Consider the following 10,577-nt stretch of genomic DNA (forward strand, 5'->3'; position numbering starts at 1 on the left):
TATAATAAAAAAAAAGAAAAGCAGCCATGTTTGACACATCAAAGTAGCTGTGGTTTATTTTATTACAGTCTACTACTTAATGAAATAATCATTTCACTCCACAAAGACTCTTTTTATTTCTAAATCCATATTTAAATGCACACAGTTTAACAGCAGTCAGCGGAATGTTATTTTTTGGAGGATCATAAAATATATGCCCTCATTTGAGATGACATGTCCACACGATACCAGCCTTCATTTGTGAATAAATATAATATGTCTCTATCGTACATGTGACATTTTAATATTGAACTTCGAGAACACACACACAAACAATGTAACAATTCAGATTATGGAGCTGGAATTATTTTCATGGCACTCTCGATTAAATCTATTATCTTTCTAAACAACACAACTCATAAATATCTACATTCTTGAAAAAAAGGTTTCTGCATCACATTCAGGGATGAGATACTCCACCGGGACGGACTTGCAATGTTTGACCGTTTTACTGTGAACCCGAGGGGCAAATATAACAATGTTCAACGCGTGCTGGTAAATAACATGCCCAGCCTGCACACAGGTTTTTACGAGCAGCCTCCCTTTGCTCAGTGAAGGGTGAAGTTAGAGCAAGAGGAGCTGAGGAGAAGGGCACAAAGGTTGTGGGACTGTGAATGTTTGGTCTAGAGACTCGGGAGTCAGATTAAGCAACGGCACGGAAAATAAAACATTCTCCCTAGTCAATATTTTGAGAGTAGACTGCAAAGTCTGAGGTCAGGTTCTGCGCCTTAGGCGGCCGGGGTTAAAGGGAGACGGGGGAGGGGTGGGGGATGCTGCTACATGCGGCAACTGTCTGGGTGAGAGGGAGGCGGCGGAGGTGGAGTCAGCGGCGGCCCGACGTCCATCTGCTGTGCGGCGGGGGCGTCGGCCTGCGTAAAGGAGTCGGTGGATTGAGTGCCGATGCGCAGGGGGGCCAGGTGGCGCAGGTCGCTGGGTGTCCACGGCAGCCTCAGCTGGGCCCGCTGCGAAGGGGCCACCGCGCCGCCGTCGAGCTCGGCCTCCGCCAGCCACGGGGGGATCTGCACCGGTGCCATGGGGTCCAGGTCCGGCATGAAGCCCGGATTCTCAATGCCAGCTGGGCGAAAGAAAAAGAAACGGAGTTAGTGCTGAGAGAGTTTGAGGGTTAGAGACATCGGTGGCAAATAGCATTTATTCAAGTACTGTGCTTAAGTAGTACTTGAGTTTTTAAATTGACACATTTCAGACGCCTTTGAGTTTTAGAAGTTCTACCTAAGAGTGATTTCCCCTCTAAACTTCTCAAATGGTTTTATTTTAATAACTTCTTTAGGCCCAAAGAGGCAAAAAAATAGTCAATGTTTCACGATAACATCGAACCAGACCATGCCGAGGGGCCGGACCCCTAGGTTTGGAACCACTATACTAAAATACCTAACTGTGTTATAAAGTATTTAAATCTAGCTCCAAGACAGTGTCAACAATCGAATAATGTAAGAGAACATGTTGCTGATAATACTTTTGTATCTTTATTTAAGTGTGATTATGACTTTTACATATCACGGATTATTTCTAGAATGCTGTATTGGGACATTAAATTAAGGAACCACTGGTTGAAGATAAGTGGACAAGATGGTGGATTCATTTTACCTCCTGCTCTGTAGGTGACCATCATGGGGAAGGGGTATGAACCGCCTGATGCCTCTAAGCCAGACGCATTGTCTCCCTCTGAGAACTCAAAATCTAAAAAACAAAATAAGAGATAGTTTTTAAAAAAAGCACTTGGACAAATCAGGGCTAATGTATCTATTTTTAAACTGAAACATGGTACCAACCTTCATCACCAGAATAGTAGCTTTTACTTTTGTCCGTTGATTTCCCATTTGGCACCTGCAGGTGGTAGAAGTTTATTTGTAGATTACATTGTTAACAAAGTTACAAAATGTGAAAAGCAAAGATGTAAAACACACGTTTAGACTGTTAGGGCTGGGTATTATTTGCAATTTTTGGTTCTAGTGCCGATTTTTGATACAATATCAGAGTTATACTTTCTTTCATACCATACTTTGATAAATATATCCATCTATTTTTGATTTGACAAAAGAAATCAAAGATCGTACAAGAATTGCCTGAATAAAGTACGATACGGTTGTGAAATTTAAATCGGGTACTATCTGATCAGAAAATATTATCTTATTATTATTAGATTATACATCTGGCCAAATATTTGATGACCGCTTTCGTTGACAGATTTGATACTTCGTGCTATAAACACATTTTGTTTGCATTGAGGTTTAGTACCCAGCCTTTTTGACTATTAAAAATAATTCCATGTATGTTAGACTGTAGACTGTCTAACAAAAATTACCTTTTGCTGCTGGTCTTTCTTTGTGTGCTTGGTAATCGTCTTTGGTGGAGCAACGCCCATCTTTGCAGACTTAAAGGACTCCAAACGAGTCCTCATGGTCCTCTGGAAGATCTCCTGCACCTCGTTTTCATCCTTGTTGACGTTGAAATGGCTCCGGCTGTATCTGTGCCGGTGCTGGACGCCAGAAAACAAGAAACAGAAATTGAAAGAGTCAGTATGACCCACGGGCTTGAGCCAAGTTCCCGGTGTTTTTTTTTTCCTCCTTGTTATACAATCTCCATTATGGCACTGGCATGACAGTGTCAGTGTTTGACATTCAGTAGGAGAATGCCCATGTCGGAGATGTTTATTTTTTACATTTGAAATTAGTTTTATTAAACGGGCTCAGGCTAAATCTGCTGCCATGGTTCAGGCTCAGGATTGGTTCATGTAGGGTCGGTTATGATTTTGCATTTGGGCGCGATCGTAGCTTCTTCTAAAGTAAAAAAAAATAACACTGCTAATGGGTTATTTCTCATTACAAACTGAGGGTGGATGGTTTGAAAGAATTGGGCAATTATGAGGCAGGTGGCATCTAATGAATCATGCTATTTTGTTGTATTATGGGAAATGTAGTATACGGCATTGAGACATAGTCAGGACTAAAAATCTCTAACAATTGATCTCTGCTGCATTCATTTTGATCACTTTTTTTTTAAAGTGCAAAGCAATGCTATGAATACAGTGTGTATAGTGATGTGTTTGAAAATGATGACCTGTTTCCTGCCCTTGTAGAGATGCTGCTGCAGCAGGTGGTGAGTGTTAATGTCCTCTGTTTCCCTCACACCCTTCATGGTCTGCTCGTGCATTTCCAGGCTCACTGATGGCACAGGGTCTCTTCCACTGTGGGGGGGGAAAGCATGTCAGCTACTTTATGTCTTCATCACACTAATAGCACAGCTCTGGTAGAGGCTTCTCAATCAACATGTGGTGGAACATTGGAGCTAAATGATCATTCCTACTATTTTGGTTTGTTTCCAAGTGTGAGGGAAAAACATGAAGTGACTGCTTGTGGTCACCAGGGAGCAGTGTCTGAACAGATCTAATGTAAGTAGGTGTTCAATCAAAACAGTAGATCGACCCTTGTTATAGTTAATTTTTCGATTTTCCTGCTCCTCCGATGCGAGAGTCCTGGAACAGAGGATGTCGTGTGCTGTACAGATTGTCAAGCCCGCTGAGGCAAATTTGTGATTTTGGGCTATACAAATAAACTGAATATAAATTCATATCTGAAATAAAAATAATGAAAGGAGTTGGGGAGTTTTTTTAGTTAATTGTTTGCTCTTGTATTTTCAAACTACCTTCTCCTGTGATCGCGGTGTGAATCAGTTGAATCAAAATGTTTGCTCACCTCATCGAGGACATTGCACTGTGATCGTTCGACGTGTCGGCCATGATGACATCATAGAAGTCGTCGTCGAACTTCTTCTTGAAGTCGATGAACGCGGTTTCATTGCGGACAAACTCCAGAGAACCTCTGCGTTCGCCCTGTAACATCGAGACCAGAGGACTTCCTTTACCGACCCTCCGCTTCCCTCAATGTCCACTTGAACAAAACACACTCGTATGTACTCGAAGCGTACGCAGCACTCGGCCCTCACCTCAGCCACGTAGCTCATAGCATCCTTGATGTTCAGCTGATGGAAGACGTTGAAGACGTAGTCGCGGGCTTTCCTCGCCGACGGCTTCATCAGAATCCTCGACATCCACCTCCCCTCGAAGTGATTCCACCTTCACAGTGAGCGAAGAGACAATTAGAGCTTCATTCAAAACAGTTTACACTGTATTAGTTAAACGGTTCTGAGACGTCTCTACATACTTGTCCCTCATGTAGTTATGTCCTATTTGTCCCGATACATCTTCTATGGCAACAAGCATGTGATCAAACACCTAAACAACGAGAATGGAGCATCTGTAATAGTTGCCTGGTTATGGTTCTTGCTGTTGTGTTTGTAAAAAAGTGATTATTTCAAGCTTTACTTTGTTCTGCAGTTTTTCTACGAGTGTGACCTCCGTCGCTGCAGCTCTTTTGACTTTAAGCCAGTTGACCAGAGGTTTCATCGTTATTCCCTGCGGCAGAAAGAGATTCACAATAAAAGCTAGAATGCGTTTTGTGTAAGAAAGCTACGAAAACAAAATGTACCAATATACTGTTTCAACTCAGGAACACAGGACAGAAACGTGGTTACCTGAAGAATGACGGTGAAGTACACTACGATGAGAGTAGTGCAGATCATCAGATTCTTCTCCTTTATCTTGCTCCCATCCAGCATCGCAGCCAGGCCATACGCGACAGCCCCTCGCAGGCCACCGTAGCTCATAATCACCTGATCTATAAACTCCACGGGGACCAGCCTGTACTTGTTCAAGATCCAGGTGAGGAAAAAGACACCTGCAGTACACAAACCAAGCCGGTTTCGTGACCCCCTGACATCAGACTGTGTACCGTTTGCGCTCAAAACTGACAGCGAAAGACGGGAATCTCACCGATAATTCTGTACACAAAGATGAAGAGGAGCGTGAGGAGGATGAAGCCCGTGTTCCACACCCAGATCGACTTGTCAATGGCCGAGATCCCCAGGAACACGAAGATGATGGTTTCTGATCCGTTGGCGAGAACCTTCATGACATATCTGACTGTGGACACGGACTTCTCGTCCATGTTGGCGTTGATGTACTTCTGGCAGCACATGCCACAGAAGACGATCCTACAGAACAAAAGCCACAGAAGTAAATCATATCCCGCGGAACATGTTTATGGCTTTTAATTCTTCTTCTATAAGACGTATAAAACACTCAAACAGATGAGAGGTTTTTCATGGATTACTCACGATAGGATGGCAGACAGGGAGAGCATCTCAGCAGTCAGGTAGGCGAGGTATCCCAAGACAAAGACGAACGCTGGCTCAATGATCTGGATGTTTTTAGTGCACCTGGTCAGGAGAGAGATCAGCAGGCCGAACAAAAAGCCCACGAGGGAACCACCAAACGCCACCACAAAGAAGGAAACTGGAGAAAGAGAGAGGTCATGTGTGTAAACATGTTATCCAGCATATCCAACACTTGTATTCAACATAGCCCTTTGTAAACATGTCCATATGTAGAGTCTAGTTAGCCAGGCAGGACTACCTGCACCACAAGCACATGTTACATTCCTCACTGGTAATAATGAATGTCTCTCCTTACTGATTCCTTTAATGATCTCCACAGCATTAATTCCAGATCCTCCCAGTGACACAAATGCATCAAAGACATTGAAGAGCACCTAAGAGAAGAAGAAGAAAAATCTTTTTTTTTAATCTTTTGGAGGTAGAATAACTACTGGACTGATCCACATCTGTTCAACTTAAATGCTTTCTTCCTGAGGTGTGGACATTTCTCTTCATTTTCTGAATCTACTAATGTTCATTCCCAGCAACACATCATTTCCCAAGTCCACTTTGTCTGAACCAATCCGACAGCATCCTATCAGGCTGCAGGAGGGAACCGCTGACGTCACGTTACTGAGCGCCAGATGGAAAATAATTTGATTTGCGTAAAAAAACGATACTGCGGTCAACAAAAAACTAATTGCAATATGCAAAACATGGTTTTTGGAGGTCGAAAATTACAGACGGAGACGCAAATTACATTGCAGTCATTTAGCAGACACTTTCATCCAAAGCCACTTACAATTCAGAGTCTATCACATAAACTGTACGCACAGCTACGGGAGCAATTTTGGGGTTAAGTGTCTTGCTCAAGGACAGATCGACATGCGACTAGCGGAGCCGGGGATCGAACCGCCGATCCTCTGATTGAAGGACGGCCCTGCTATCCACTTAAGAATAGTTGCCCAATGGCATCAAATTTTGGTGAAGAGGAAATTATGTCTTGTTTAGGACTCGAAACTCGGAGTTTAGGACTTGGGACTTGAGTGCAAAGACTTGAGACTTAATTGTGACTTGTAAAACAATGACTGGGTCCCACCTCTGCTTTCTTATTTTTGTAATTATTCCCTATCTGCAGCTTCTATATTGATAATTGACAATATATGCATTGCCTGTCACAAGGTTTCTTTCGTTTTCGCCAATTGTATTAGAATTTCGGCTATGCAGATGCACTTGACCGTTTGTATACAAAATATATATTTTTAAATGAACGTTTTAAACATTTTTTAGAAAAGTTTCTTTCCCTCCCATCAGTTAAATAATATGACATATTATCTTCACATGTACATATTCATGATGATGTGTGACGATTCATTACAGCTGATACATAAAGGTTTGTTTACATAATATGGGGTCAAACCATTCTCATGTCCTTGTAGAATCAATGAGGAACTGGGAAGGAAACAGCAGTGTGCAGGTATTTTTCCATATTTTGGTGCAGATTATTGACACCCAGCACCTGCAACTACAGTGTGGATGTGCGTGCAACCTTTGATGATTACCACATTAAAATCCCCCAAATTCAAGCTGCAAAGTTTTGACAGTACAATGCTTGTTTCAATAAGGCTCAAAGATTTCAGAGTCTGTCATTAGAAAGGTGTGGAAAGTTGAAAGTAACTCATTTGCCCCCTTTCAATCCTCACTGTAGCTTCAATAGAGTGGAATTTCATGATTCATAACACATACAGTCAATGTTTCTTATATGATTAACCTCTTCAAAGAGCTGTTTTTTATTGACCAGTGAGGGATAAAGTTCAGGCAAGGGAACAAGACCTCAGTCAGGGCAAAGGCTCTTATATTGAAGTGCACAATGTTTGCACTCTTTATACTTCGTGTCTTTAAAGTGTAATTTCCAATGATGGATGTCTCAGAACAAACTGTTCTGCTCCTCTGGTAACATGAAACAACAACAACAACAACAAAAAGAACACTGTAGCATACGAACCACTGTCACGCCGTCGTTGAGCAGCGACTCTCCAAACACCATGATGAAGAGGACCTCGTTGACGTGGACTTGCTCGAACACGGCGATGACGGCCACAGGGTCCACAGCAGCAATCAGACTGCCGAAGAGAAGATACTGCAGCAGGCCGATGTCCAGGTCACCTACAGCACCGCACACAGGGCGCGAGATTACACACTACATTTGGATTGTATTCAAAGAGTAACTAATCCCCCATACATGCACATATTGTGTTATGAATATTCATAGTGACTGCCCTCGGCTGGTTGAAACCGGGCTATTGTAAGGGAATTTTGCTATTGGCTGATCCGGAACCAGGTGACGTATATGGAGCCAGCTTTTGTCACCAAATATTATATTCCATTGCTGTCAATAAATCCCCCGAAATGCTACACACTGTTCCTTTAAGGGAACTTAGAAATGTGACAATTCTCTTGCGAGCTCTGGAGCGTCTTTTTTCTATTCTTTCCCCGCAGAATTATGGACGAATTTTGCAGGCCAAATCAGAGGCCAATAACTATCTTCCTGTTGTAGTTGACTGTTCTTTCCTTTTTGTTTTATATCGTCACTCTGACTCACCCCTTCCTATCTTACACCCTTTATAGAAATAAACTACAGAAATAAACTACAGAAAATCTTTTGAGGCCCCTTAATCTGAACATCGCAGAATGATCCTGACCCATTTCACTGTAAGTAGCGGGCAGCCTGCTGAAGTGAAAGTCTCTTACCCATGGCTCCCCCCTTGTGACACCCCCACAGCGACAGCCCCAAGCTGGCGGCGTTCCAGCAGGTCCCAATGACGGCGTAGACCAAGATGGCGCCCATGTTGCTGAAGAAGAGCTTGTTTGGCATGGAATAGCCCGCATCCAGGATGATTTGAGGCAACAGGTAGAAGAAGAACACCGTTGGGGTCAGCTTGAAGGTCTGCACCTGGTCTGCACCCCAAATGATCCCCCCCAGAATGAAGCCAAAGCAGATGAGCAAGGCACTCTCTGGGATCACACTGGTCACATGGTGGTTGGCCTCGATGACTGAGAGAAGAGGAGAAGAAGGTTTTTTTTTTGGTTTTTTTTAATTGATCAAAAACAAATACAATTTATTGTGAGGCGTTCTCTAGTAGGTTCCCACATAAGAACCAAGAGTAGATTCATAATAACCAGTAATAAGACAGAATCTTCTTAGGGCCCATGTTTAATTTTGGGTCTCGGGTGACAAAGTTTAAAACTCATTGCGTCAGAAAGAAACCATAAAACTAAAACTTTGAGAGGTTGCAAAATTTGCAAATGATCAACTGTTGCGTTCGACTGAGAAAGTGACACTTTTTGTTCTGGGCATATGATTAACCAGCCTGGTGACGCGTGTGACGGTTTATTAATCTCTCTGCGTAACTAAAGACAGACTTTTGCTTTAGGTTACTTGACTTAATGGTCTGACAAAGTGACACTTAAGTTGATTTAATAATCAAACCTCCTGAACCGTTACAATAGACCCATTTCAGAATGTTGATTTCTCCTTGCAGCCAACGGGGTTCAACTGTTGCCGTGCAAAAGTGGCTGAAGATTAAATTCAGAAAGCTTGCGATGAAGGTCTGTTATGTTTCGATGCCGTTTGTATTTGTGCATGAAAAGTGGAAAGAAGCTAGGAAAGCAAGCAGCAGATCAGTGTAGCGGGTAAATGTGATGCATCTTTTTTCACCTCTTTCAGCACACAAGTTTCGTGCTATTCAATAGGATCAAATATTAAACAATGAAGTGTTTATAAAAAGATCAGAAACGCTTGAGACACTCTTCTGTTTATCGGTCTGTGTTCATAACACAGACTGCTCACTGACACTGGTTGTTACAATATCAGTCACATAACGCGTTGCAATTTGAAAGATTCTCGCTACGCCAAAACATACCTTCTCCCCGCTGAAAGCCGCTATGTGTTTGTTTGCTTATGTTGCCGGCACTATCAGTCAAATTTGATCAAAGCATGCACAGCTGAAGCAGATCAGCTGAGATTTTGAGTGTTAGAATTTAAATAAAATGGATGTGCTGTTTTCCCAATCTTAAAGTTGAAGCCATGCTTATGTGGTCAATCTCATATATAAACACTTTAAAAAAACTTTCTTTTTAATGAATCCTAGCTCATTTCACAAAACCATTTTAGTTTTTTAAGTTAAGAAAATAGTATGTTTTCATACGAGATAATAGGAATAATTCCTGCATATGCAAACATGTGGAGGATCAGAGACAGTCAGTGCGTGTGGCAACAGGATTACACTTGACATTGTGGGTTAAATATAGCTCCACATTATCTTGTTTGACGGTGGAATCTGTCAGACTGCAAAATCCAAACTATGTGTGACACATAACTCTGACTGGCTGACGCTTTGCTGTTTCTTCTCTCATCTCAAGAAACACCTTTCTAGCACATTCTATTTCCTAAACTGTTTGTTACATACCCAATTTAGCCAAACCAGCCACCAATATCCATAATACAACTAGATAAGGAGCCTCCACATGGTGCCACTTAAAGGTCACGACGGGTATTCCTGTGATGACGCTGGAGCCGTGGCCGTGTTCCGTCTGACTCGAGTTGGATTTGAACTCAGGTGGAGGCTCCGGGTGGGAGCCTCGATGCGTCGGCGCCGCGTCCCCATTCACGGCCGGGACCCCTGAGGTGAGGCGGATCAGTAACACCGACCCCAGCAGCCAAAGGTGTACATATCCGCAGCGTTGCATTTGATGAAAGTAATGCACAAAATAGAGTGAGACAAAAAAAGAAACTGTCTCTCAGATGTTGAGGAGGTGAACTGTCTGCACCAAGGCCGGGCTGAAGCACCGGACAGTGTGTCACACCTCTTATCCCTCCTTGTTTTTGGTGGCTTTGGGCTTCCTCTGTCTTACTCACTGTTGTTTACTATCACTTACTATCTCTTCACTACTCTTTCCCTCTAGTGCTGCATCTTTCTATTTCAGTCTGCGACTTTGTATCCTTCGACGGTCAGCAGCGATGCAGTGAATTCAGAAGTGTGCAGAACCTCGGACTCAGCCTGTTATATGTAGAATATCTCCTCTATGACCAAGGTTGTGTGCGTGTGTGTGTGTGTGTGTGTGTGTTTAGGAGTAACGGATGTCCAAGAAAGGTCTCCGGTTATTCAGTCACGTTTGAAACGTTCACCAGTCATTACTCTGTTTGTGCTTTCCGGCCTCTGAACGCATCAACTCAAGTTTGTCATGTGCGTCTCTGGGAGTGTGGGAGAGGGGGGGGGGGGGGGGGGGGGGGGGGGGGGGGGGGG

General features: G+C 43.0%; 1 protein-coding gene across 1 annotated transcript in view; it reads right to left on the reverse strand.

Annotated features, from left to right (window-relative positions):
• Positions 1–40: 40 nt before the first annotated feature.
• The window catches only part of slc9a3.1 (solute carrier family 9 member A3, tandem duplicate 1), a 17,595-nt gene continuing 7,058 nt past the window's right edge, over positions 41–10,577 (reverse strand). Inside the window, exons 2-16 of the mRNA XM_031874828.1 lie at positions 8,023–8,325; positions 7,277–7,437; positions 5,588–5,666; positions 5,233–5,410; positions 4,889–5,109; positions 4,591–4,793; positions 4,382–4,471; positions 4,221–4,291; positions 4,003–4,132; positions 3,753–3,889; positions 3,118–3,244; positions 2,363–2,536; positions 1,830–1,884; positions 1,645–1,737; positions 41–1,114 (exon numbers count right to left, since the gene is read on the reverse strand). Of these exons, the coding sequence (XP_031730688.1) occupies positions 816–1,114; positions 1,645–1,737; positions 1,830–1,884; positions 2,363–2,536; positions 3,118–3,244; positions 3,753–3,889; positions 4,003–4,132; positions 4,221–4,291; positions 4,382–4,471; positions 4,591–4,793; positions 4,889–5,109; positions 5,233–5,410; positions 5,588–5,666; positions 7,277–7,437; positions 8,023–8,325 (2,321 nt within the window). The 3' untranslated portion in view covers positions 41–815. The remainder of the gene's footprint in view (positions 1,115–1,644; positions 1,738–1,829; positions 1,885–2,362; positions 2,537–3,117; positions 3,245–3,752; positions 3,890–4,002; positions 4,133–4,220; positions 4,292–4,381; positions 4,472–4,590; positions 4,794–4,888; positions 5,110–5,232; positions 5,411–5,587; positions 5,667–7,276; positions 7,438–8,022; positions 8,326–10,577) is intronic.

The sequence above is a fragment of the Anarrhichthys ocellatus genome, unplaced genomic scaffold (genome assembly GCF_004355925.1).
Source record: "Anarrhichthys ocellatus isolate YVR2014 unplaced genomic scaffold, GSC_Weel_1.0 scaffold84, whole genome shotgun sequence".
Taxonomy (NCBI): domain Eukaryota; kingdom Metazoa; phylum Chordata; class Actinopteri; order Perciformes; family Anarhichadidae; genus Anarrhichthys; species Anarrhichthys ocellatus.